This window comes from Saccopteryx leptura, chromosome 6 (genome assembly GCF_036850995.1).
Source record: "Saccopteryx leptura isolate mSacLep1 chromosome 6, mSacLep1_pri_phased_curated, whole genome shotgun sequence".
In the NCBI taxonomy this organism is placed as follows: domain Eukaryota; kingdom Metazoa; phylum Chordata; class Mammalia; order Chiroptera; family Emballonuridae; genus Saccopteryx; species Saccopteryx leptura.
In genome coordinates, this window is record NC_089508.1 from 172,105,981 (window position 1) to 172,132,840 (window position 26,860).

General features: G+C 55.3%; 1 protein-coding gene across 3 annotated transcripts in view; it reads left to right on the forward strand.

Moving 5' to 3' along the window:
* Positions 1-26,553, forward strand: part of SYNPO (synaptopodin) — a 37,092-nt gene extending 10,539 nt beyond the window's left edge. The window contains exons 1-3 of one of the 3 annotated variants that reach the window (XM_066342951.1): positions 10,990-11,161; positions 16,709-19,062; positions 23,812-26,553. In XM_066342951.1, the coding sequence (XP_066199048.1) occupies positions 17,041-19,062; positions 23,812-24,483 (2,694 nt within the window). In that variant the 5' untranslated portion in view covers positions 10,990-11,161; positions 16,709-17,040 and the 3' untranslated portion in view covers positions 24,484-26,553. Of the gene's footprint in view, positions 1-10,989; positions 11,162-16,708; positions 19,063-23,811 lie in introns of those variants that run through there. The other 2 variants (XM_066342950.1, XR_010746222.1) reach the window with 2 other exon arrangements.
* The last annotated feature ends 307 nt before the right edge of the window (positions 26,554-26,860 follow it).

Consider the following 26,860-nt stretch of genomic DNA (forward strand, 5'->3'; position numbering starts at 1 on the left):
ACTGCTGTGAAATGGGCTGAGAGGATATGTGGGGGTCATGGGTGTGCAAGAGATCAACAGACACCAAAAACGTGGGGTCATCATGGGGGGCAATCGCCGTGGGGTGTCAGAATGGGGCAGGTGGGTGAGCGCCACAGGCAGGAGAATGGGCTGACCGGAGACTTGCATTCATCCTCTGGAATAACATCTCTTAGAGACTGAGTGTTCAAAAGATAAAAGCCAGTGTTCTGGAAAAACAGTTAGTGTTTGTGGTTATTTACTGTGTGCCAGGGGTGTTCCAATTTCTTTACATGTCAACAATTACATGAAGTAAGAAATGTCATTACCAGCATTTTACATATGGGAAGTTGAGGCACAGAGAGGTTAAGTGAGCTTCCCAAGGTCACACAACTGGTAAGTGGCCAGATTCAAATCAAGGCAATCTGGCCCCAAAACCTGTATGCTACTACTGCACAATCTAGACTCTCCTGCTTTCGATAAGAGTGCCAGAGGCTCAGAGGGGCCAAGCCACCTGCTTAAGAACACCCAGCACTCCTCTTTGGTCCTCACCATCTCTGTCCCTCAAGTCCTAGAAGGAGAGGCCTCTTAGGTCTGGGGTCTAGGGTTCTGAAGTTGGCCTCTGAGCTAGCTCAGCCTCTTCTTCCCCTTCCCTCCTCCCCGGGAAGTAGGTCAGGGAGGATCAAGTGTGCCCTGGACCGCTGCGGGCATGGGAGGTTCTGCCAGGGCCTGATGAGTGGGCATCATTAGGGTTGCGGAGTAGATCCCAAGAGCCTGAGTTTTATGAACTCCCATGGAATCTGGCATGCCTCCCCTCGCTGCACAGATGGGGAAACTGAGGTCAGAGAGTCCAGGGACAGACGCAAAGGGCAGGAGGTGCCCTTTTTCCGGGTCTCCCTTCCTGCGCCTTAGTACTTGTGAGCACCAGGGGAGTGGGACTTGGGGGTCCTACCAATCATCCCCAAGGTGGCCCTAGTCTTAGCCAAGACACGATTCCTGCTGTGGGGCCCTTTGGGAGGGCACATGGAGTTGGGGGATGGGAAGGGTGCTGATTAAAAAATAGACTGTCACGCGCACGGAGAGCAAGCATGCTACCACCCAGCCTGTGCCAGTTGGCTCCCCCGTGCCCAGCTGCCAGGTCCCACTCAGGGCTCCTATTGGGGGCCCCACCCGCCCCACCCTGGCTCTGGGCCTCACGCTGAATGCTCCCCGCCACCCTCTCCTCTCCCTTCTCCACCCCTGCCCAGCCTCCAGGCAGATGGTGCCCTCCCTGAGCCTGGGTGGGCCTGAAGCTCAGCTGCCAGCTTCAAGCTGTGCCGGGTAGGGAGGGCTGGCATCAGCATGCACTGGCTGTGTGGCCTTGAATGAGGCCCTTTCCCTCTCTGAGCCTCAAACAAGTACAGAGTAATGCTACCAGTTAAAGCTCTTTACAGCTTTCAAAGGCCTCCTCAGATTCTGCCTCTCTATCTATGGACCTGACAGTGTGAGGACCTCGCTCAGAGAGGCCATGTGACCGTAACGGCCACTCAGCCGGAGACTAGCAGAGCAGAAGGCGACAGACCCAGATAATCTTGCAACTCTCAGTCCTGTACAACTTCTCCAGGGTAAGTGAGGTCACTTGGAACCATGGGGGTGAAGCCTGTGCAGTAGTAATGTGAGCAGTGTTTTTATTCATTTATTCCCTCATTCAGTCAACAGACATTATTGAGCCCCAGTGACAGCGTGGGGGCAGGCACACAGCAGAGAAATGACAACCAAGGTCCCTGCCCTATGGGGGCTGCTCACTGTCAGGCAGGGCAGACTGGTGCTAAAACAAATACTGATGGAATTACAAATCTGAGGAGAGTTTGGAGGAGAGGCAGAGGCTGCTGGGCAGAAAAATGTGACCTCCGAGTGCAGACAAGCCCTCCCTGGACCTGTAAACAGACCTGAAGGATAAGGAGTATGGTCGTAAAGGGACAACAGAGGGGTGAGGGGAGAAAGGGGCCCAGGCAAAAACAGCAGCCAGTGCAAAGGCCCTGAGGTGAGAGGTGCTTGGCCCCATCTGAGCCCTAGACGGGGGCAGCGTGGCAGCAGGGTGCAGCACCTGAGGGGAGCTGCAGCACGGGGGGAGGGGCAGTGGGGTGTCGTGCGTGGCCCGGAGCCTGAGAAAGGGTTTGAGGCCGGTCCTAGGGGTTTGAGCTGTTCCTAGTGCTTGTCTGGGAGCCTGGTCTTGCCTTCTTTCTTTTCTTCTTTCCCACTATGTCCGTTCTGAAAGTGCTGCCAACGAGCCCCTCTGCATTCCCCAGACACTTCACTGATGACTGAATACAGACTGCTCAGGCCCTCTCTTCCTCTCCATTCATCTTGTTTGCATTTTAATGGCATTCTGCCTTCCAGAGGGTTCGGGTCCATCAGCCATCAAACTCAAGCTGGTGAGGGCAGGCTCTTGGGCAGGAGGCTGTCGTCACTCAGGCTGAGTGCCTCTGTTCAGGTGAACCCTTAGCTTTTTTTCCTGTGGGCGCCTGTGGACCCAGGACGTTCAGCTTTTGGCTGAAGACCTGTCCCTGGACCAACTCCCACTGCCTATAATTGCTGCCCGTCCCTTTCTCCACTCCAAACACCTCATTCAACCCCAAAGCCCCCTAGGACCAAGCCCTGGGAGGAGTCGGGCCTGTGGTCTGAGCCCAGCTCTGTGGCGTGCTTGGCACACCCTCTTCTCTCAGGGCCTCGGTCTCTCCCTCTGTTTTATTAGAGAGACACACTTTAGTTTTTCTATACTCAATGGATGGCCCATGGATGCAATATCAGCAGCACCCAGAAGCTTCTCAGGCCCCACCCAGACCTCCTGAACCAGAATCTGCGATGTACCAACATCCCTGAGTCATTACTATGTACATGACAATATGACAGGTGCTGTCCTAGGCCAGTCATTTTTAAACTGAGCAAAAAATTAGCGTGAAAAGCTATAGAATCTTCCTGTGTCTCCAAAGTTCTATGTATGAAACACATTAAAAGGGGAAGCACTCACTCTGTAGCACTCCCTCCCATGAAGGGGGAGCAGGAAGAGAGGGGAGGGGTGGGTTAGAGACTTGGGCTTCATTAGAATGGGAATAGGAAGGGAGGAGGAAAAGATAAAAGTTCTGGTGGAAGAAGGGGGGGTGTTGCTCCATCTTTTCAGGCCCCTTCCTCATCCCTCGAGAGCTCCTGACCAGGAGCCTCTAAGAGCCCTTCTCCTCTGTCTCACGGGTTTGGAAAGATGTGCTTGGAGGGAGGCTGTTTGATGTCCGCAGCCTTACACTGTCTTTCCCTGCCTATCCCCATCTTGATGTCCTGCTCTCTTCCCCATGGAATCCCTGAAAGGGTAGCCGGTGCTATTCTTAGCATGACATAGTGCAGAAGAGAACACGCTGGTGCATTATTTATGCTTCTGAGTCAACAGGATTGCATTCAGGGCTGCCGGAACACGGCCCTCCCTACGTCACTGCCTTGGCAGATGGAGAGCACTTCCCAGGAACCACAGCCCATCCCTCTGGCCCCGGCCACCCCTGCTTAGTGCCCCAGCCCCCCAGGCTGAAATGGGTCACAAAATACAACAGTAAGCTAAGACTAGCAGAGAAGAGCTTTGGCGATATCAGGTCTTCATTCATCGGCCCGTTTTTATTGAGCATATATTCCATGCGGCAGGTGTGTGTACACTGATGAATGAGACAGAGCTCCTGCCTTCCAGGAGCTCACACTTGTGCCTGTGAGTGTGTGTGCTAGGCCTGATGCTGGGTACTTTGCACACACGAGACCTAACCCTCACAATCACCCTGCAGGGTGGGAATTAGGAGACTCTTACGGGAGAGGAAACGGAGGCTCAGCATATACAAGACTTGCTAAAGGTCACCATAGCTCATGATGGGCTCAGCTGGGACTTGCACTCAGGTTGGACCATTTCAGATCGAATGGCAGATGTCAGGTAATGGCTCTGGGAACCCCACGCACTGCCCAGTGAGGAGGCCCTTCGGACCGGAAGGACATGGACTGGTTGAGGTTGTCCTATGCTCCATGAACCTTGAGTTATTGGAGAAGTCGTGTGTCTATAGAGTTTTTGTAAACCGGGAGTGAAAGGACAGGTACACCGTGGGTGGGAAGACAGAGCCACGTGGGCTGAGGTGAGAAGGCCTGAGGTGGCGCACCTCACGAGGCCGAGTCAAAGAGCTGCGTTCTGTGAGACCCCGCTGGCCTGGCTCTGCCTCAGTGTCCTGGTCTGTAAGATCGCGCAACAATCCCTGCTCTGCTTCCGATGGATGTGACAGAGCTAGGGAAAATAGAAAAATGTTGTGCATGTTCAAGGGATGGCATATAATTAATATATATGCATAAATATATTTTCTTAAGTATACTTTTTGTTAACATTATGCATTTTCTTGTGTGTTAATTCACATATAAACGCATTTATAAAACCAACGGCTTGAAAGCCCAGTGGGTCCCCAAACTGACTGTGCTTCAGAACCCTTCAGGGAGGCTGTCTGTCCATGGGCATATTCTGTCGTCCTGGGCCTGGGGTGGGGCCCAGGAATCTGCATTTTGGACACACACCCTGACGGATTCTGCAAGCACTGCAGGTTTCTGATTGGGGCTGGATCAGGGACAGCACTTGCCTGCGGCCTCACAATGAGTTGGAGACTAAAATCCAGGCCTGCAGCTCCCAGTCTTGCCCTCCCCTCCTACTCTTCAGCTGCCTCGAGCATCCTAAAGGATAAAGCGAGGGATGGCGATGACTGCAGGGAGCTGTGGTGCTGGCAGCAGCTGGTAACATTTACAGTGCTGTGCTGAGCACCGTACACGGCGTGTCCATTCAATTGCAGCAGTGGGAGAAAAGGGGACATTCTCCACAGCAACAGGATCCCCTGGGACGTTTGAGCATCAGGCGGCAGATTTTAACGGACCCCTGGAGAAGGGAAACCATGACTGAGGCACAGAGATGCTGGAGAGTTGAATTTGAAACCACACCATGGAGCACTTACCACTCTCTGGTAACGTGCCTTCCAGGCAAGGGTTGCCCAGTAACTCAGTTACCAGGAGACAGGGCGGTCTGGCAGGAGGTGTGTACCTGCCACATGTGTGTTCATGCCAGTCTGCCACTGGAGCACCTGTGTGTCTCCACGAGCATACCTGTGGGTGCTCAGTGTGCACACGTTCATGTGTGGGTTAAGCCCTCTCTGTGTGTGCACGTGCACACTCTGCTTCGTGTAGTACAGGCGTGAAGCAAGCAGCGCCTCCGTGCACAGGTGTGCATGCAGGAGAGGGCGTGCCGCTGCTGGCTAGGCTCTCGCCAGCACTGAGACGCTGTTGAGAATGCGTGTGTGTGTGTGTGTGTGTGTGTGTGTTGCAGGGTGTGTATGTGTACAAATGGTGGATAACGCAGGGGGATCCTCGAGATTCCAGAGGGCAGAGATAGAAGGGATAGAGATCGAGAACCTGTTTTCCTGATTTGTGTCCCACCTCTACATTACATGCATTGCACACCATCCTCAGACTCTCCGCGTGCAAGCCTGCCTCAGGACCTTAGCACGAGCTGTTCCTCTGCTTGGCCACTTTCCCTATGCACACGCTTCATTCACTCCCTCACCTTCTTCGCTTCTTGACTCAGATGTGACTTCTCATGATGCCTACTTTGATTATCATGTTTATCTTTATCTCTTACCCCTGCTTTATTTTTCTCTATAGCAGAGGTCCCCAAACTTTTTACACAGGGGGCCAGCTCACTGTCCCTCAGACCATTGGAGGGCCGCCACATACAGTGCTCCTCTCACTGACCACCAATGAAAGAGGTGCCCCTTGGCCCTGGCTGGTTGGCTCAGTGGTAGAGCGTCGGCCTGGCGTGCAGAAGTCCCAGGTTCGATTCCCAGCCAGGGCACACAGGAGAAGTGCCCATCTGCTTCTCCACCTCTCCCCCTCTCCTTCCTCTCTGTCTCTCTCTTCCCCTCCCGCAGCCAAGGCTCCATTGGAGCAAAGATGTCCCGGGCGCTGGGGATGGCTCCTCGGCCTCTGCCCCAGGCGCTAGAGTGGCTCTGGTTGCAACAGAGCGACGCCTGGAGGGGCAGAGCATCGCCCCCTGGTGGGCATGCCGGGTGGATCCCGGTCGGGCACATGCGGGAGTCTGTCTGTCTCTCCCCGTTTCCAGCTTCAGAAAAATTAAAAAAAAAAAAAAAAAGAAAGAAAGAAAGAAAGAGGTGCCCCTTCTGGGAGTGCGGGGGGGGGGGGGCTGGATAAATGGCCTCAGGGGGCTGCATGTGGCCCGCAGGCCATAGTTTGGGGACACCTGCAGCATTTACCACCTAACTTACTTGTCTAGTTACTCAAATATTTGTATCCTGCTCCCCTACTAGAATGCCAGCAGGTGTTGTTGCCGGTTTGTCTTCAAGGCTGTGAACAGCACCTGGCCCTTAGCTGGTGCTCAATAAATATTGGTTGAATGAATGAGTCCACGTACCACCTATCTTACTTGTTTTCTTTAAGTTGTTTAACTTTCGTTCCTGAAATACGCACTTACCTCTCCCTAAGCAGTGTATACCTCTCACATATTGGGTGTTCATTATGCTCCTTCCCAATGTGCATGTGAAATTTATGTAACTTTTACGGTTTTCATTATCAGGGTACCACCTAAATCCTTTTGCCCCCTCTAGGTGTGGAGGCACCACACTCGAGGAATCACAGGTCCAGGCCAGTGCCTTCTTAGAACACATGAACAAACTAAAGCCCAGAGAGGGTCAGCAGTTAGCCCAACAGCTCACCCAGTCGGCGACAGTACACACACTGGACCCAGATCTCCTGACCGCCAGCCTTCTTTCCTTTTGCCGTTGGAGGGACCAGGGGAAGGTGGGGTGGGGGGACTCAGCCTCTCTTCTGGCACGGACGCCTCCTGCTGGAGGAAAGCCAGATATGCCTGCTAGTTGGTAAATGGCGTGGGGGCATGGCAGGGTCAGCAGCCCCTGCCCAGGGCCTCAGTGCCCTCCTGGCTGCGGGCTGTGTACCCAGTGATGGGCGCCAATCTCGCTGCACCTTCCCTCCCAGGAGTCTTGGGCCTGGAACTGCTCTGAGGGGGCCTGGACGCTCACATCTAGCACCAGGCAGACCTGGGATTCAAACCCTGTGCTCTCTGCTACAGCATATTGGCTGGACGTTGCTGCTGGGGTCCCCTTGCCGAGGAGTTTCTGGTGGGGGGGCGATAGGGTGAGGGTAGTCGGGCTGTGCCTGGCTGGGCTGAGCAGGAGGGAGAGAGCGCTGGAGAAGGGAGGGAGACAGACAGTGTCTGGCCTGGTAGAGCTGAGTTACACAGAGGCAGGTGTGTGCTCAAGGCTGAGGAAAATGCCCCTCAGGCGGGCACGGCGCTATATAGTACAGACATTATTCCTGCCTCGCATTTGCTCAGCAGTGGCTCTGCAAAGCAGATAGCATCATCCCTGTTTTACTGATGAGGAAGTTGGGACTCAGAGAGGGGAAGTGATTTACCGAAGGCTGCACAGGATGGCTTGGGAACAGGCTGCACCTGTGGTTGGATTTGGCAAAGGAGGGCTGACTGGGGGAGGGCAGGCCGAGAGAATGAACACGGGAGGAAACAGCAAGTGGAGATCGTAAACCACTGACTGCGCAAATAGCCTTGGTGAATCACAAAGGCTTTCTCAGCCCCAGTTTCCTCATCTGTACAGTGGGTAATAACAGCACTCCCAGGTCACAGATTGCTAGATAAAACAAAACAAGATAACAAAATAATGATAACACGGAAACTAAATGCTTGGAACACAAGAAGTAACCCAAGTAACAATGCAGTGTACCGAGCCCTGACAAGTCTGCCTACCCAGGCCACCAGCCCCGATAGACGGATGGATTCCCAGGCTTTCATTGGCAGATGCCGGTGCACCTGAGACCCCAAGAGAGTGGGCACAGCCTGGAGGAGCCGTGAAGGGCCCGGGGTGGGGTGGGGGATCTGTCCCAGCCCGCTGGTGAGGACACCTCCTGGGTAGAAGCAGCAGGGTCCCAGCCCAGCCTCAGCCCAGGACGGCTCCCTTCACAGTCTGCCCCACACTGCACCCTGCGCCTCCCACGTGTCTGGGACGTCATTACCATTCCTCCTGCGTTTTTTTCTCCCGGGCTATTTATTTTTCTGTGAGGAAGGAATGTGGGGAATTTACCACAGGGCGCTGGCCTTCGCTTTTGGCTGCTGGGTGGCTCTTCTATAAGAAGGAAGCAGCCGAGACAGATGGCTGAGGCCGTGGAGGCGGAGGTGGAGGCCCAAAGGGTCCCTGCTGGACCTGTGGCCCCGCAGTGGGACAGCTACGTAACCCAGCCAGAGGCTCAAGGCAGGCCGCACAGTGCTTCTGGCCCCTGGGCATGAGCCTTATAATGTCAGAGCTCCCGTGGAAGTCTCCATGGACTGACCCATTCACCATCAGCCTCTGGGAATGCCCAATGGGTGTGTTCCTTTAAAAGTTGCCTTTCTATCTACCTAGTCTTAATCTGAGGTATGGGGGTGTGGGGAGGGTGCAGCAGTGGAATAAGGTGGAAGATTGCCTTGAGCCTTCCAGCCTCTGTTGGGCTGTCTCATTACTTGGAATGCCTCCCCATCTCCATCTTTCAAGGCCTACAGCACATGCCACCCCCTCCAGGAATACTTCCCAGATTGCTTCATCCTAATTCTTCTCGCTCTTAGGCTCTATAGTCTCCCAGCACTTAATGGAATAGCCTGCTTCTCGGGTCTAACACAGTAATTTAAGGTTTCATCTCCTCCTTTACCTACAGACTTGTTGCTCCCTTCCTCCCTCCTTCTCTCCTACCCCTTTCCCCCACAAACCACCCTCTAGATCTCTGATGTAGAATCTAGACAAACCGGGATCCAAATGAAGCTAGAATTCATCTCCCTGGATGAAGGGCTTTGGACTGTTGGGAGTACTCATCCTTCGGTCCTTTATGTGATCAACACTTCCTAAACCCCTGCGGGGTAATGGCCTCTGCTGTCTAGGGCAGTTAGAGAGGACGGAGACCAGCTGCTGCCCAAGGCTGCCACCGGGCCAAGAGAAGGAGCCACGCCTTTGTCGAGGACCCGGAGAGTGCCAGGCCTTGGGCTGGGGGCTCAGAAGTGGCCTAGGCCCGGCCCTGTCCCTGGCAGAAGCACAGTTTAGGGGAAACCACCACTACCCTGCCCTGGCTCGCCACCTTTGTCTCCTGGATTAAGTGTTTCCTCTGAAAGGGAGGGTGTGGCCGTCCTCCTGTGTTCCCAGGGCTCCTGGGGCTAAGATGATGGAGGCAGGGGGGCCTTCGGGGGCAGGCTTAGCAGGGCTGCACTGGGAGGTGGAGCCTGGGTCTGAGCTGGGCTCTCGGCGAACCAGACCTTTCCAGTTTGCTGTGCACCTGGGGCTGAGCCTGGCTCTCTCTGCATCACTGTTTCCAAGTCCCCTGAAAATCTAATTGTAGATGAATGTTTAGGCCACTGGAGAAGGCAGGAGGGAGATGGTGGCTCCTGACCCCCCGCGGCAGCGGTGGAACCCACAGCAGGGTCCTGGTCAGCCACAGCGAGCAGCGTCTGTGGCCTGCAGGGATAGCTGCTAGCTGAGGCCCCAGCCCACCCGGGAGTCCTTGTCTCGGTCCCTCCTGACCTACCCATCCTGCTCCCCTGCTCCCGACCCGCTCTCAGCAGGGAGGTACCAGGAGTTGGGCCGGCCCGGCCTCCTCCTGCAGCCTTGGTTTCTGAGGTTTCTTAACCTGTCGTTGCTGCCATGGAGTCTTCCTGCTCTGAGGCCCCTAGGCCAGGTTGAGCAGGGGAGGAGCACTGACCAGTCTGAATGGATTGATATGGGCTTCCTGGAGGAAGTGGCAGTTGAGCTGGGCCTGGGAGAGTGGGTGGGGAAAGCTGGTGTGCTCTGTGGGCAGAGCTCTTCAGGAGGAGGTGCCCAGCTTGGGATCAGTCAGATCCCAGCTCCAGCTCCACTCTGCCTGCCCCTCGCTGGCTGCAGCACCCGGGGTGAGCTCGCTAGTTCTCCAGACCTCGTTTTCCTCATCTGTCAGAGGTAAGGGAGCCTCCCTTATGAGTTGCTGAGGATTCAGTGAGAAAATACATGCTAACCCCTTAGCTTGGCAGCAGCTGGTGCTCCTCACATGTTGGCTACTGTCATCCTCATCAACTTTGTCATTATCCTGTGAGCACCACGGAAAGCGTGTGGGGAGGGCCGGGGAGGAGTAGAGCCGTGTGGCAGTGCAGGCCCCTGCCCCGAGGCTCTTGCAGACTGGGGGGTGAAATTAGCTCCAGCCCCGGATTGCTGCAAAGCAAGACTGTGGGAGGAGGCAGCCTGGTGCATGGATGGGCCCTGGACTTGACCCTGGGCCACCCTGGGTTTGAATCCCAACTCTGCCTCTGACTAGCTGTGCCACCTCGAGCAAGTCACTTCTATCAGCCCTCCGAGCTGTCCCTTCTCTGACACAGAAGAGGGTAGTGCTGACCTTGCGGGTTGCTCTCGGTGAAGCAAGGGCCTGGCGTGTGGTGAGCACGCCCAGAAGGGTAACGCTCACTAAAATGGATGATGTGCAAAGTGAGGAGGTGACCGAATGTTGCAGATAAAACACCGGTGGGTCAGAGGAGGCGGCTCTTTGGAGGGCTGGTGGCATTTGAGTTAGGTGGGAAGGCGGGGGCATGTAGAAGGGATGTGAGGCAGAGAAGGGTTCCCAGGGGAGGTGTCGGTGCAAACGCCACAGCAGAGGCAGGAATTCGGTGCAGGCGTGGGAGCCACAAGCCATGGGACTCCCTCGTCCATGCACAAGAGCGGGTAGCAAGCTCTCGGGCGGCCCTGACGTCAGGGGCTCCAAATGCCACTACCAGGGTTTGCTGCCTGGTTCTCCACGTCCTAGGGAAGCAGGACGATGGATCTGGCAGCGTAGGGTGGGTAGATTGGCGGGGGAAGAGGCTGGGGGCGGAGAGGCCATTTAAAAGTCTGTTGCAAAATCAATTTTCCTGATAAAGAGCTGGGCTGAGTCATCTGTGGAGGAGCGAAGTCACATCCAGCTCCTCCGTGTTGCTGTCGAGGTGGGATTTTCCTTTCTGTCAGTGAGGCGATCGGCTGCCTTCCCCAGAGGCTTTTGAGAACCGAGGCCAGCTCAGCACCCAAGGGCTTACTTACCGAACTGCAGGGAGGACCCCGCCACAGTAAGTAAGATGAGCACTCAGAGGTGCCTTTGTGGTTTGGGGTGTGTGGCTTAGGGCGTACGGCATTCCTCCCTGGTCTCAGTTCCGCCCTGGGCATCGAGGGAGAGGCATGGGGTGACTTCTGCTGGCCTGGAGTGGCAAGGCTGGCGCTAGGCCTGGGGCTCCCACTCTTGATCCTATGCATCTCCCATGTCCTGGCAGTCCTTCCCACCTTAGTATGAATTATTCTCCGCCCGAGAGGAGGCCTGGCAGTCTGCCAGGACTCAGTCAGGTTGCGCTCCCCAGGACTTTGGCATGGATGGAGAACTCCCCAGGGAATGGAGGCTTTGTCATTTCCTCCCTCCAGTGGGGAGGATATGGGACAGGGGCTGGCAAGGTAGCCAGACCATTACTAAGGCCCAGTTCATCTTCCTGCCCCCAGCTGAGCCAGAGGTTGTGCAGGGGCCAGCCATTGGTTCCTTCCTGACCCCAGCAGGGGGGCAGTTTACCCAGCCTGTTCAACTGTCCTGTTGCCAAGACTCCCAGGCCACCAGAGTGGGCTGCCTCCCGCCAGTCTCTGTTCCTGCTTCTGGCTCCCTGTCCCACTCCACCCTCCCGGGGCCTGGGCACTCCCATTGACGGCAGCCGCGTGAAGAAACATTTCCTTGAATTCTCTCCCTGTCCTGACCTTCTGCTCTGGCATCTCTTCCTTCCCCACCTCCCTCCTTTGGAGCCTTCGTCCAGACAAGCCTGGTGGTGGGCAGAACAGGCAGCTGCCTGCAGAGCCGTTGGGGTGGGAGGAAGGGCATATTTCTGCATGAACACAGCGAGATCTGGGTCTCTCAGCCCCCAGCACCTCTTCCCATTCTACTAGTCTTTTGTGTCCTAGCAGTCATTTCTGCCATAGTAAGAACGAGTTGATCAGCTCCCCTCCTGAGAGGAAGAAAGGAGGGGACAGCATGCGTTGTTCTAGGTAGCGGAACACGCAGTGGAGAGGGCACTGCTGGGCACTGATCCTGAGAGGAGGAAGCAGAGGCTTCCGCAGGTCACCGTCCAGGAGCATCTGCGCCTCTGTCGGGGCTCCTCCCCCCAGACTCAGGGTCCGGGAGGCAGAATGGTTAAGAAATAAGACTCAGCAGCCAGACTTAGAGTTTTGAATTCCAGCTCTGCTACTTACAAGTTGTATGACCCTGGGCAGGTCTCTCTCTCAGCTCCAATTTCATCTGCAAACTGGGAAGAATAACAGTGTTCTCTCTGGGGGTTTTGGGGAGGGTTGGAAAAGACGAGTATAAAGTGCATAGCAAGCACCTGGGCTGTAGAGGGGGCTTCCTGTCCCCCTCCCCCACGTAGGGAGGAGGACCTGGTCCCCTGGCCTCCCTGCCCCTCCAGCAGCTCTTCCTTGCGCCGCCCTCACCCCTTCCTCTCCTGAAGCCCTGTCTTCAGATCTCCTGACCCATCATCGTCCAGGGTGGGTCTTTCAAGGGCCAGTGCCCCAACCTGGCCCTACCGAGGGTCAGAGGACAGGGGATGTTGTGACTTGCACAGGTGCAGGCTGTATAGCCAGGCTGGGGGCTCAGCATGGTGCCTGTCCCCAGTGGGCCTTGGCCACCTCCTGCCTTTATGACACCAGGAACACAATCTAGGACCCACTGGCTGGAGCACTGCCAGGGGTGGCAGTCCCTAGTCTGAGGAGTTTTGGATGGAGCTGCCTCCCCTGGTGCCCTGCAGTGGGGGGCTCAGGGGTGCCTGTAGTGGGCCCAGCCCCTTCTCTCGGCTTTGTTTATGCAGGGTGGCAAAAATCATCCAAATTGCTAGCTGGGTCTGGTTCAAGCCTCCCGCTGAATTCCTTTTCCATGGAGTCACTGCAGGCTGGGTGAGGGGCATGGGAGCTTCACCAGAGGCAGCCTTTCTCACCTCCTGGCCTTTTCTGCCATGGTCCTCGTGTCCCAGAACAGCAGCGTCAGGGCGGCGCCAAGCCTCGCTGGGGCCCAGCAGACCAGGTCCTGGCCCACCGCCTTCTCCCACCCTTTCCCTCGCTAATCCTCCCAGACCAGCTTATCCACGAGAGCCTTCATGCTCTGCCATTTGAGAATTTTCTAAACCCATGGCCTTCAGAACCAGCCTGGGGATAGGACTGAAGCAGAAAAGCGGGGGGAGGGGGTGGGAAGCCAAACAAAACAGAAAAGTGCAGGGACGTTAGGAGTTCTGGATTGTTCAAACACTGGAGCCCTTTCTATGAGCCTCGGGGAACCTGCAAGCCAGAAAAGTTTGCTTTCTAGAGTCGTGCAGGGCCAGGGGTGAGCCAGCTTCACTACTCTGGCTCTGTGACCTTGGGCAGCTTGCTTGACCTCTTCTGAGCCTTGGTTTTCCGATCACTGAAAAGTAGATTATAGTTTGTGCTTCATAGGGTTGTCATGGGCATTATATAAATAAGACAGTAAGACAGTATGTGTAAAACACATGTCCGGGTAGCAGTAAGAGTACAATTGGTGTTAGCCAGGATTGCTGCAATTCTGTCATAAGAAACATCAGTGGGACTGGGGATGTTTATCCTGACCAGGACACATGGGGACATGCTTTGTGTCTGAATTTCAGCAGGGCTGTCAGGTTGGCAAGAGGAAGCTTTTTCTCCAGGCGGCATTCGGGGGCAGAAGTTAATGTAAGGAACAACTTTATAGCTGAGACACTGTTCATTAGTGGAAGGCACCTCTCAGGGTAGTGAGTTCCCTGTCACCTGAGTGTGTAAACAGAGGCTTATGCCTTCACAGGCATGGTTTTGGGGACACAGGAATTGGACCTGATGACAGCCACCTGAGTCTCTGAGGTTCTGTAATTTGGGGCAATAACCCCTGCACACGCGCACACCGCCCCCGCCAGAATTCTGGAATCCCCTGCTGTGTGGCCGTAAGAGAGTCAGCTTTTAGGATCAGGGCTAAGTTAGATCTTAGGTCTCAGGACCCTGACCTGTGGAGTAAGTCTCCTTTGCCAGAAGAACCTCTGACCCCTCCAGGGAGAAGAACGGGGTCACCAATACGTCTTCCCAGGGTAGCACGAGCCCTCTGCCCCATCCATGCACTGGGGCTTAATGACACAAAGCCCTCTGGCATTCAGGACCTCACTGTGGCCTCCCAACCCCAATTCAGTGCTTTGCTCCCCTCTCCGTTAAGGAAACTGGCTCCGAGAGGTGCAGTAGTTTGCCCAGGTCACACAGCTAGCAGCCATGGCGGAGGCTGGTTGTGGGTGGGCCATGAGGCCTGGTTTCTCAGCAGAGCAGAGGAGATGGGCACTGCATGCGCTGAGCAGCCTCTCAGGGCCGTCCTGATCTCCCCCCAGGTGAGCAGCCTGGCCACCCTCCCCGTTCCCCTTCTTCGCCTGGGGTGAACCAGGCGAGAGAGGCGCCCTGTCAGGAAGAAGCAGGTGTCAGGGGAACATGTGACAGGCTGTGTGCTCTCGCTGTTTGGGAGAGGCAGGCACAGGTGGCTGTGGTGGTCGGGGGTACAGCCAGGTCCTGATGCGAGGCGGAAAGGAGGTTGGGGCCAGACAGCCTGGGGCTGCTGGGCCTGGGCCCTATGAAACTCTGTCTGCAGCCACTCTGCTCTGTGTGGCCTCCCTGCTGACCCCAGTGCCAGCTCTACCCTGCACCGCTCTCTGGACCTCAGTTTCCTCATCCATAAAATGGGGTGTGTGTGAAAATACTCCCCTGTAAGGGCCCTTCCAGCTCTGAGAGTCCATGAATTCCAAGCCTCGCTGGCAGGATGCCTAGAAAGACTGTCCCTGGACACTCACTCAGCATGTCATGGCCAGTGCTAATGAGGGCAGAGGAGGAGGGAGGGCAAGGTCAGATTCCTCAAGAACTAATTAGCTCCCCACAGTGGGAGCCAGGCCAGGGTGGGGGAGGAGTTTTCTCAGCCCAGGAGTGAGCTGCTAACCCTGACCACAGCCTGTCCCCTCCACCTGTCCATCGGTCCCTTTGTTCGGGCATCCATTTGTTTAGTCACTGTTCCACGGCGCACACACTGAGCGCCGGCTGCGCGTGCCAACTGGGCACTGGGGAGGTGCAGAGAAGTGCTGCCCGTGGTGAACTTACTGGTCAATCCCTATGCAGCCTGATCCCTGACCTCAGGCCCCAGATTCCAGCCCCGGACTGGACCCCGAACCCTTCTGTGTTCCCCGTAGGTCCCAAATGGACCTTCTGAAACAAGTATGGGCTGCGGACCCAAGGAGAACTGGTTCTGACTCCAGCTTTGCCACCCTTTACTGTGAGACTTTGGGCAAGTTATATACAAGTCTCTGGATTAGCCCAATTATTACTTTTACAATATTAAAATATTTTTATTTAAATATTTTATTTTAAAATGTTTAAATAAAAATAGGAAGAAACGCTGCAAGGACACAGAAGAAACTAATGACAGTTACCTGATTTGTGGTATGGGGTGCTCGGGGTGGGGGGTGGAGGGACGTTTTTCACTGTATAGTTGTTGTTTTTTGTCTTTGAACACTGTATACATTTTTATGTTTTCCTTTTTTTTTTTTTATCATGTTACTATGTTGCCTATTGTAAAAACAGAAGTGTTACTGTGCCTGTTATGAAATGACTATGAATCTGAAAGGGCAAAGGGCCCTAACAAAGGCAGAGGGAAGACATCCCGGGGGCCATTCACGCATTCAGTCGCGCTTTCTGAGTGCCCGCTGTATGCAGCTCTGTTCTAGGGGCCTCGTTAGAGGGCTGGACAAGCCAAGGAAGGCCACTGCCCCCTTAGAGCTGAGTTTCTAGGTGGGAGGGGACAGATAATAAACAAAACAGGTAAAGAGGAAAATAAAGAGGTGGGATAGGAAAGGGGAGGGACCCTCCAGAGAGTGACATTCAAGCGAGTACTGAATAGCAAGAAGGAACCAACCTGGAATACCACCTGGGAAAAGATCGTTCCAAGCAAAGGAAACGCTGCGGTCGGAACAAACGTCATTTAAAAAATAATGATTTTTAGAAAGATTTTATTTATTGATTTTTAGAGAGAAGACAGAGAGAGAGAAAGGGGGATAGGAGCAGGAAGCATCAACTCGTAGTGGTTGCTTCTCGTATGTGCCTTGACCGGACAAGCCCAGGGTTTTGAACCAGCAACGTCAACATTGCAGGTTGATGCTTTATCCACTGCGCCGCTATAGGTCAGACAGCATTTTCAAGAACAGAAAGAAAGCCAGCAGGGCAGAGCCCGGAAAGAGAGGAGAAGGTAGATGAGCTGGGGACGTAGAGGGGCCTGACTACTAGGGTGAGGGGTCTTCCTGAGTTTGGTAAACTGCTGAATCAGCAACCTGCAGGCTCTGGATGAGGGTCCAGTTGATCCTGAAATGGTAAACAGGGAAGACTTTACACAGGTGGTGGCATCAGAGCTGGGCCGTGATGGCTGGGTCAGGGATCTTTATGGGGAGAGGGGATTCTAGGAAACTGCGTAACGACCAAATGCCAGCGGAAAAGATCCCCTGTAGGAGGGTCTGTCTGTCTGTCTGAGCTCTGCAGACCCCTGCGGCTCTGCAGTCCCATTTGCTAACCGGCCTCTGTCTCCCCTACAGCGCTGGGCCGGAGCACTAGCCTCACTGACAAGGACCTGAAAGAGGCCAAGGCGCGGAGCCAGCAGATCGCAGCCCAGCTGACCACCCCGCCCAGCTCCAACTCCCGGGGCGTCCAGCTCTTCAACAGGCGCCGGCAGAGGGTGAACGAGTTCACCTTGGAGAGCCACGGCCGGAGGGGACAGAAGCCCAGCCAGGAGTCCCCCAGAGTGCCCCCTGCCAGCCCCACAGGCCATGCCCCAGGGCTCAGCCTGAGTCCCACCTCACTCCCTGAGCCAGGTCCTCCAAGGAACCCCACCGGCCAAAGCCCTGACGTGGGGGTCCCCGGTCACAGCATGGAGGGGTGCTCAGAGGAAGCCAGCCTGCTGCGGCACCTGGAGAGGGTGGCCAGCGAGGAGGAAGAGGTACCGCTCGTAGTCTATTTAAAGGAGAACGCAGCCCTGCTGACGGCCAATGGGCTCCACCTGTCCCAGAACCGAGAAAGCCAGAAGAGTCCACCAGCCCCGCCCCCAGCTGAGGTCCACAGCCCAGCTGCAGATGTCAACCAAAACCTTGCCTTGCCCAGTGCCACACTCATCACACCAACTTCTAACAGCAGCTACAACCTGCCAGCTACAGATGTCAATCAGAACCCCCCGGCAGCTGTCACCCCTCAGAGCCTGCCGCTTTCTAGCCCCCAACAGGACTCTTCGGAGGCACAACTCCCACCGAACGGCACAGTGCCGGATTCTAAGCCCAGCACCCCATGTGCTGGTGGGCAACCCCAGGAACTGGCTGCGGAGGTGAGATCCAGCACGCTCCTGATCGATAAGGTGTCGGCTCCATCTACCACCACCGGCACCTCCCCCAGAGAAGCCACGCCCATCTCCAGCTCCGGGACCCCCGCCCCAGATTTCATGTCCAGCTCCCTGCTCATCGATATCCAGCCCAATTCCCCAGCAGTGTCAGCAGAACAAGAGATGTCTGGGCAGGCAGCCGCCACCACACCCACCAAGTTGTACAGTGAGGTCCACCTCACACTGGCCAAGCCCCAGTGTGTGGTCAACAGGACGGCCAGGCCCTTTGGGATCCAGGCACCGGGGAGCACCAGCCAGATGGATCGGAGCCCCATGGTAGAGAGACGACATCTCGGGGGGAAGGCCCCGGCTCCCCAGTCCTCCAGCATAGCCGACCGGAGCCCACGGCCGCAGAGACATGTGATGTCTCACAGCCCCATGGTGGAGAGGAGGCCCGTGGCACAACGAAGCCCTGCCCTGGAGAGACGCCCGTTGGGGAACTTCACTCCGCCCCCCACTTATGCCGAGACCTTGTCCACAGCTCCCCTGGCTTCCCGGGTTAGATCACCCCCTTCTTACTCTGCCCTGTACCCCAGCTCCGACCCCAAGCCTTCACATCTGAAGGGCCAGGCGATTCCCACCAGCAAGACGGGAATTTTGGAGGAGTCTATGGCCCGAAGGGGCAGCCGGAAATCCATGTTCACCTTTGTGGAGAAGCCCAAGGTGACTCCAAATCCAGACCTGCTGGATCTGGTACAGACGGCTGATGAGAAGCGGAGGCAGAGGGACCAGGGGGAGACGGGCGGGGAGGAGGAGCCCTTTGCTCTGGGGGCTGAGGCCTCCAACTTCCAGCAGGAGCCAGTTCCCAGGGACAGGGACAGTCCCACTGCGGCTGAGAATGTTCTCCCCGAGTGGGCCTCTTGCCTCAAATCCCCGCGCATCCAGGCCAAACCGAAGCCCAAACCCAACCAGAACCTGTCCGAGGCCACTGGGAAAGGCGCTGAGCTGTACGCCCGCCGCCAGTCCCGCATGGAGAAGTATGTCATTGAGTCTTCGGGCCACGCCGAACTGGCCCGCTGCCCTTCACCCACTATGTCCCTGCCTTCTTCCTGGAAGTACTCCCCGGGCAGCCTCCGAGTGGCGTCCCGAAGCCCGGCTCGGACTCCACCTGCCTCCCTCTACCACAGTTACCTGCCCGAGAATGGGGTCCTGCGCCCGGAGCCCACCAAGCAGCCGCAGACACCGTACCAGCTGCGGCCCTCGCTCTTTGTCCTCTCCCCCATCAAGGAGCCTGCCAGGGCCTCGCCAAGAGCCACCTCGCCCGCCAAGCCCAGCTCCCTGGACCTGGCGCCCAGCCTGCCCAAGGCGACCCTCCCGCGGTCACCTGCCCTGCCTCGGCCCTCCCGCTCCTCACCAGGCCTCTACGCAGGCCCCGGCCAGGACAGCCTCCAGGCCACCACCCTGAGCCCCACCTACAGCAGTGACGTCTCCCCCGCCTCTCCCTCCAGGGCCTGGTCTCCCCGAGCCAAGCAGGCCCCCAGGCCCTCCTTCTCCACCCGGAACGCCGGGATCGAGGCTCAGGTGTGGAAGCCTTCCTTCTGCTTCAAGTAATGCACCCCACAGGGGTCCCCCTGCCTGTCAGGACCCTCTCTGTGGACAGCATGGAAAGCAGATGTGGCAGGAAGTGGCACAGGGCTGAGATTCAGGAGTATGGGGACTTAGGGGTCAAGGGCTGACACTGCTACCAGCTAGCTTTGTGACACTGGGCAAGTCACCTCCCTCTCCAGGTTGCAGCTGCCTGTTCCCTGCCAGGAGGTGGCTGGACTCCATGTCAGAGGGCTATGAATGAAGTCTGCTACTGGGTAGGAGGGTCTTGGACAGAGAACTCCCAAGGCAGGCCATAATGAGGCCGGGGGCTTCCTCTGGCCTTTGTGAGCTACTGGGATGCCAGCGTCTTGCTGGGGAATGGCCTAGAAGGGGGCGCTAACAGAGGCTTCTGGAGCAAACAGAACCTGCCAGTGCCTGCAGAACAGCCAGCCCAGGGGCCTCCTCTGCTGCCCCAGTGGGGCACCCTCCTGGGGCCCCAGCTCCTAGCGTCTTTCTGCCTATTGCTGGATTCTCACCTCCACGGGTCTGTCTCTTCCACCTCTGCCTTCTGGACACCGTTTCCTCTCTACCGCTTCAGAGAGCTTTGCCTCGGCCTCCACATTTTCTTCTGCTGGATGAAGACTTAGCCCCACTGCTGTCTGATGCGTTTCTTCCTGCCCTTCTGCTCAGCTGCCTCTATCCAAACATCTGGCTCCGCTTTAGGGATAGCTAGAGCAGTTCATCCCAGACCTCCGCCCTGGTTCCACCAGCTTGCCCTCTGTCCTGGGGTAGGAGAGGTGCCAGCAGACCCCTGAGAGAGCCCTGCAGAAGGATGTGCAATGTGGATGTGCAGTAAGGAGAGAGGCCCCTGGCAATGTTTCCATTGGCTGTTTTGGCTTCAAGCTCAGCCAATAGCTGCTCAACTGAAAGCAGCCATCGCCGTGCAGAGGCAGGGAGAGAGGCAGGACTGGGTTCTGGTCCCATCTCAGCCTCTCGTTTGCCATGAGACTTTGGCCAAGTCATTTTAACTTGGGCTTCAGTTTTCTCTTTTATACAGTGGGGATCCTATAGGCCGTGACAGTAGGCTGGAGGATTGAGAGTAGGCTGGTGCTTTTGGAGAAAGGCTTTGTACGTGATGACAGTCCCCTAGGAAGAGAGAGGGGAGGAAATGGGCAGGTGCCATAAGACAGATGGAGAGTAGAAGTCTGCAAGGGCATTCTGGGGAGGTGAGGCTGGCCTGGCTCAGGTGCAGGACTGCCTGGAGACTGGGGGCGTGGCCAGGAGCACAGCAGCTCAGTGAGATGGGATGGAGAAGACCTTAAGGTTTTGAGAAAAAGGCTGTGGTCTAAGAGTTTGACACCGTGTGTGTCTTTGGGTCTGTTTCCCTATTCGTAGTACAGTGAAGGTATTAGGTCAGGTAGTTTTCAGAGCCTCAGTACCTCTGAAAACTCTGAAGTGTTGCAGCCCCCCAAAACCAGGCTTTATATGGGGTGAGAAAATTCAGATACAAGAGGCAGAATTCAGATGAAAGCTTCCCAAGGCTGGGGCCTGAGCACCACCCACTTTCTCTTTCCCAGCCCTATTTCTGGGCTCCCAGTGGGGGGGGGGGGGGCGGGGGCGGTGCCCATGCTGGGCTGAGCCTGCAGTTTTCCTGATCTCCGGGCTCATCTCCATGGGAACAGGGTGCCTTCCCAGTGAATTCATTCTGCCCAGAATGCAGGGGCATACATGGGGAAGCGTGAGCTCAGCAATTCCATGGCAGCCCCCTCCCAGGACAGAGTGAAGCCCCTGCCCCTAGACCCTTGCTCCCTTCGACTCCTGAGGGCCAGCCGTGGAAGAGCCACCCTCCGTCCTGCAGCACCTGCGGCCAGGCTGGCCGAGCTCTTCCCTCAACTTTGTTTTCTCTCCTGTTCTCAATACACTCTGCCTCAAATCTGTCTTGCTGCTTTCTTTCCCCCGTGCTCGCTGGCTGGTGGTCAGGGCTGTCTCCCTCCTCCCTGGTTCTGGCCTGGGAAGTGGGGTGGGACTGCTCAGTTACTGTGTGTGAATGTGTGGTGTGTCTCCGTGCTGCCGGCACCTGCTGCGTGTCTGGATCAGGCCTGGGGACAGATGTTCGCTGGCCTGGAAGTGAGTCGCCCTCTCTCTTCCCCGGAAACCAGAATCCTATGGAAAGCACGTTTTTCTGCTTTCTCCTTCCTACAGAGTTTGGCCAAAAGGTTTTAGAGCATGGGGGAAACCACAACCTCTTACAGTTCAGGTTTGTTTAAGAGTAGAATTTAAATAGCTAAAGACATACACTTTCTGATTCCCTCAGTACCTCTACCCCCCATCTAAATCGGGCCGTTTCCCATGTTCGTCACTGCCTGCCTACAGAAACCCCATTTCCACCCGTGATGGATAGGAACAAACTGGATTTCAGTCCCAGTTCTGCACCTGACTGTTTGTGTGACCTTAGACAACCCCTTCCCACCTCTGGGCCTGTTTCCCCGTCCACGCAGTGAAAGGCTTACAGAAGGTGGTCTGGGAACTAGCTCTGTCTGGCCTCTGATCTCCCCATGCCTTCATCCCACACATGTGCCCTGCTTTGGGGTTAAGCGGATGTACTTTCTGAATTTTCAGCCATTTGTATTTCAAAGTTCTGGTGTATACTGGTGAGATCTTTACCAGAAAGTGAACAGCTCTGATTTCATACAAACACACAGTCAGAAGCCAGCCATGGCAGTTCTGATGAGGTCAGGCTCTGGCCCACCTCCAAATGATGAGGAGCTGCTCACCACTGCCCCCAACATTCCAATCCAGGCTTGAGAAGCCAATCCTGTTACGCCTTCCACTTGCTGGCCCTAGCCTTCCCCTTGTGGCCACCAAAGGCAGAGACAACCCTTAGAGATTATAGACAGTTATCACAGTTCTCTCTGTCTTAGAGATTTCAGACAGTATCACCAGCCTACTCTTTTGGCTAAAGAGCCGTGGTTGCTCTGCCTCAATGCATGCTGATGGGCTTTGATCACAAACCCTTGGCCCACTTCCCTCAGCTGGGCTGACCACAAGCTTCCTGGGATGTTGCACAGACAGCAGCCTCCAGTGTGTCTGGCTCACATACAACTCTGACCCTAGGAGTAAGAGTGGCTGACCCCATGCTGAGCTTTAACTTTCCTACTTGATGACTGGGGCCTTGGGTCACTTCAGCATTACCGTCCCATGAAAAACTCCTTTTCAGACTGCTTTACAACATGTCTCTTCAAGTTAATAGGCCCAGATTCTGATAATGGACTCATCTAGTAGCTGTTACATTGGAAAAAACATAGTTTGTCTATTGCTTCCTTTTGATTGGGAGAAATTGGATTCTGACTGGATGAGAGGCTGAATGGCTTGGCTATAGCTGATTACTGATTGGATTAGTGGATGGGTGTTATGGATGGTTCTAAATATTGATTGGGGAGGAGGCACTGAATGGACTGGCTAGTTCTGGACTCTGAGAGATGACTGGTGGTGAATTTGAATCAGACTGAAGGCTGAGTGGACTGGTTTATTGCTTGTATCTGAACAGTTGGATGGTTTAGCAGATACAAGTGGGCATGGAGCCCCACTTTCTGTACTTTCATATCAGTTCCAGCTGTTTAAGCATGATGTAGCCTCAAGCAATAGTCACACACGCACATGTTCTGGTGGGCAGAACATACCGGATAGTTATTTACACCTCTGAACTTCATCTTTGTCCTTGAACAACAGGTGATGATGCCAGCTACCTCACCAGTCTGTTGTGAGGACCTAGTGAGAGACAAAGGATGAGAATGTAGACTGGAAAGTCCCTCACAGTAGGCAGGAAACAAACATGACAGTGTATAGCAGAGCAGTGCTTTATGCCCTCAAAGATGTCCACACTCTCTACCCCGTGCCAGCAAGAAGTCCAATGAGAGGAGTGTGCTGCCTAGGGAGGAACGACCCAACTTTCTTTTGTGTTTCCATCTGCCAGTGGAACTTCCTCCCTGCTCCAGGCATTCAAGGACAGATTAGAAGGTGACCATGGCAACATGGCAATGGGACTGGGGCTGAGAGAGCCTTTGCCTAAGTCCAACCTTAATAATGATGATGAATATTTGTTTTTAATTTTTGGATAGTACATACATACAGTTCAAAAACCTAAACTTACATAAAAAGTAATAGATTAATAGCCTTATTCCCATCCCCGTAGCTGTGTACCTTGCCCTGTTCACCCATTTCCTAAAGAACTACTTTAGTTAGTTTCCTGTGAATCCTTCCAGTATTTCTTTATGGTAACTAACACCTAAGGAGCACTTCCGTTCTTCCAGGGAATCTTCTAATACATGTAATATTCTTTTACATTAGTTATCTCATTTAATTCTCACAACAACCCTGTAGATACGTGCTGATATTAAACCCCCACTTTACAGAGGAGGAAACTGAAGGTCAGAGGTTTCCAGTTGCTTCTGCTGTTGAAGCACTTGCCCAAGTTCATTCTATAGGGGTCTGTTTCCAAAGTGAGAGTTCTTAACCATTAGTCACCTGCCTCTCTGTTAACTGCAGGGGCAGGCAGTGTGGGCTTTTTCAAGCATCTGGGCTGAGAACGGAGGCACATACATTTCATTGCAGGCACTACCGGACTTGACTCACTGGCTTCCCTGACTCTGCATAAGACCAAATCAAACTCGGCCCCTTCTAAAATTCCGGTATGGAGGACCCCGACACTAACGCTTGCCCCCACCCTCTCTGCTCTCTCCACAGGACCACCACGAGAGTCTGCCCACCTCCCCGCCCTGGACGCCGGGCGCGTCCCGGCCGCCCAGCAGCCTAGACGGCTGGGTGAGTCCGCGGCCGTGGGAGCCAGGCCGTGGAAGCAGCATGAGCAGCCCCCCGCCGCTGCCGCCGCCACCGCCACCCATGTCTCCTTCGTGGAGCGAGCGCTCGGTATCCCCGCTCCGACCTGAGAACGAAGTGCGGCCCCCAAGCCGCCAACTGCAGGCTCTCCTAGCGCGAAACATCATCAACGCGGCCCGGCGCAAGAGCGCCTCCCCGCGGCCAGCAGGCCCCGAGAGCCTGCGGCCCTTCTCCCCGCCCAAGATGCCGCCGCCACCGCCTCCACTGCGCATGCGCTCGCCGCAGCCTGCCCGCCCCGGCCCGGCAGCTCCCCCTGGGGCCACGTTTGCTCCTATACCGCGGAGCCCGCTGCTGTCCGGGCCCTCACCCTGCGCCAGACCCCGCAGTCCGCTGCCCGCACCGTCCAGGCCCTTCCCCTATCGCCGCTCGCCCACGGACTCAGACGTGTCCCTCGACTCCGAGGATTCCGGGGCGAAGTCGCCCGGCATCCTCGGCTACAACATCTGTCCCCGTGGGTGGAATGGGAGCCTGAGGCTCAAACGTGGCACCCTCCCCACCGAGGCGTCCTGCACCACCTAAAGTTTCCCCTTGCCTCCAACCCATTCCTACCCCAGGAGGGCCAAGCTGAAAGACAACTGTCAGGCTTGGGAGATCTTTAGCACCACATCCCCAAGAGGTCGGGCCTGTTTGGAAAGCCCCAGAAATAAGGGGTCAGAGAGGAGTGTTCTGGACTTGGGGTAGGGGGTAGTGACTCAAGTTTGGGTTCTAGCCCTAACTCTGTCATTCAGTTGTGTGAACATGGGTAAGACCCTCCGTCTGATCCTCAGCTTTCCTGTCTGTTTAATGGGGCTTTGGCCAAAGCAATCTCCAATCGTCTAAATGCCCCCCTTCTACACACACACACACACACACACACACACACACACACACACCCTTGGAAGAGGAAGGATGTTGTATACACGGACTCCTGGGCTTGCCACATTCCAGGGTTCCATACTCCTCCCTCCCTCCCTGGCTCTGCTTTCTGGAGTCTGGCAAATGAGGGGTGTGTTCAGAAGATCCTAGGCCTAAGTCCCTGTCCAGGTCCTGGCTTGACCATCCGCCTCCCTGGCTCTAAGTCCCAGGCAATAGCAGCTGTTTTCCATCCCTCCTCAGACAAGCTCTATTTTTACCATGGTGACCTTTAGAGAGGTCTCCCAGGCCAGCTCAAGGTGCCCTGCTCCTCCTCCAGAGAGAAGAGGCAGGAAGAGTCCGCCTCCCAGATCCCTCTTGCTGTCTCTGCCCCAGCTCAGAATGCCCAGGGCATCTTATCTGCAGCCAGAGAAGAACGCTGTAAGGCAGTGGTTTCTCCCAGGCTTAGGACTTGGGCCTCCAGGAATGCAATAGGTGCCTACAACCCCTTGATCCCTCTGGGCCCTTTCATGCAGCCCTTCTAGAGTTGATATGGAGCTATCTGCTAGCCTGTGGCTTTACCTGATCGCCCTGAGGTTGAGGTTGCCCATACAGAAAGAGGGAGGCAAAGAGTTCTTGTTACTGGAGGTATGCAAGCAGTGACCAGATGCATAGAGGAGAGTCTAACAGAAACAGGATGGCTCAGATGACCTCTAAGGACTCTTCCAGTCTTGAAATGCATCCCACAGTATTAGGAAGGGCAGGGGAATAGTAGTGGAGGATTGGCTGGGCAGAATTCAGGGGCAGGTGAGCTTGGGTGGGTGAGCGGGCAGTTAGACTAGAGTCAACCTGTTTCTGGTTCCTTAGGAAGTACCCACTCTTCAGTTCTAGGCCCCAGCATTCACATCATGCCCAGATGAGCAGGCACTGTTCTGCACATCTCTTTCCCACTGCACTCTAGCCTAGCTAGTACCTGGTGCTCAGTGACCTTAGGGAGCCTGGCTGCAGGCTCTAGCAGGTGTTTGGTGGCTCTGATTCTAGTTCCCAGGAGGAATGTGGCTAAGTTCCAGTTTTCCAGAGTTGGCTGGGGGTGCCGTCTAGAGGTTCAGAATATCTGCTTTAGGATATTAAGTGAGGGGTGTGGGTGGGGGAAAGGTGTTGGAATTGGCTGAGGATCAAAGATATACAGGTGAAAGGATACCAGTATGTTGCTAAAGATGAAGGACAGAGTGTGATTTTGGGTTAAGGTAAGTCTACCCCTACCCCAACTTGTTAGACCTAGAACCCTTAAGTGAGGCTAAGAGAAGCTGGGGGAAGGATGTGGGTGGATGCTTTGGAATGAAGTGATCCGAGAGGGTTCCTAAGGTCTAAGGATTGGAAACACAGGCCCTGTTGGTGGGAAGATGAGAGGGTGCTCCAGCTTGGTCAATGATGAGTGACCACATATACCTAAGTCCTCAGCTGCTTCAGGGTCCCTTGTAGCATGGGAAGACCAGCTAAGACCTGTTTCAGAGAAGACTTGACACTATTAGGCCACTGGCTGATGCAGTGGCATAGAGTATCTACTTCTACCTGCATTTCCACAGAGAGCCAGCAGGAGGCAGCCTTGGAAAGCTGCAGTTCTGTTTGGCTGTTCCCTCCCCTCACCACTTTCTCCCCCTAGTCCTCTCCTCTAACCTACTAGAGATTGCCTGTGTCCTGTCTCTTGCCTCCTATAGAATTCAGCTCTGGCCCTAAATAAATGCTTCCTGAATCCTCTGCCTCCTGGATCATTTTTAGCTGTGCTTAAAGCCCTTCCCTTTTCCCCAACTGTGGGACAGTCCACGGGACTCTGGGTGGAGAATGTTGACATACACATAGAATGGGAGCTTGGGAAGTAGCAACCATGCGGGGAGATGGGGAACAACAGAAAACTCTAGGCCATAGAAGCGGTTACTGTGTTGAAGTCGCAGTCCTGTCATCTACGAGCTGAGTGACCCTGGGTAAGCCCACTCTAGGCCTCAGCTTCCCTACTTGTGTAATGAGTGAGCTGGGCTAGGTGATGTCTCAGAGTTGTACCGCCCAG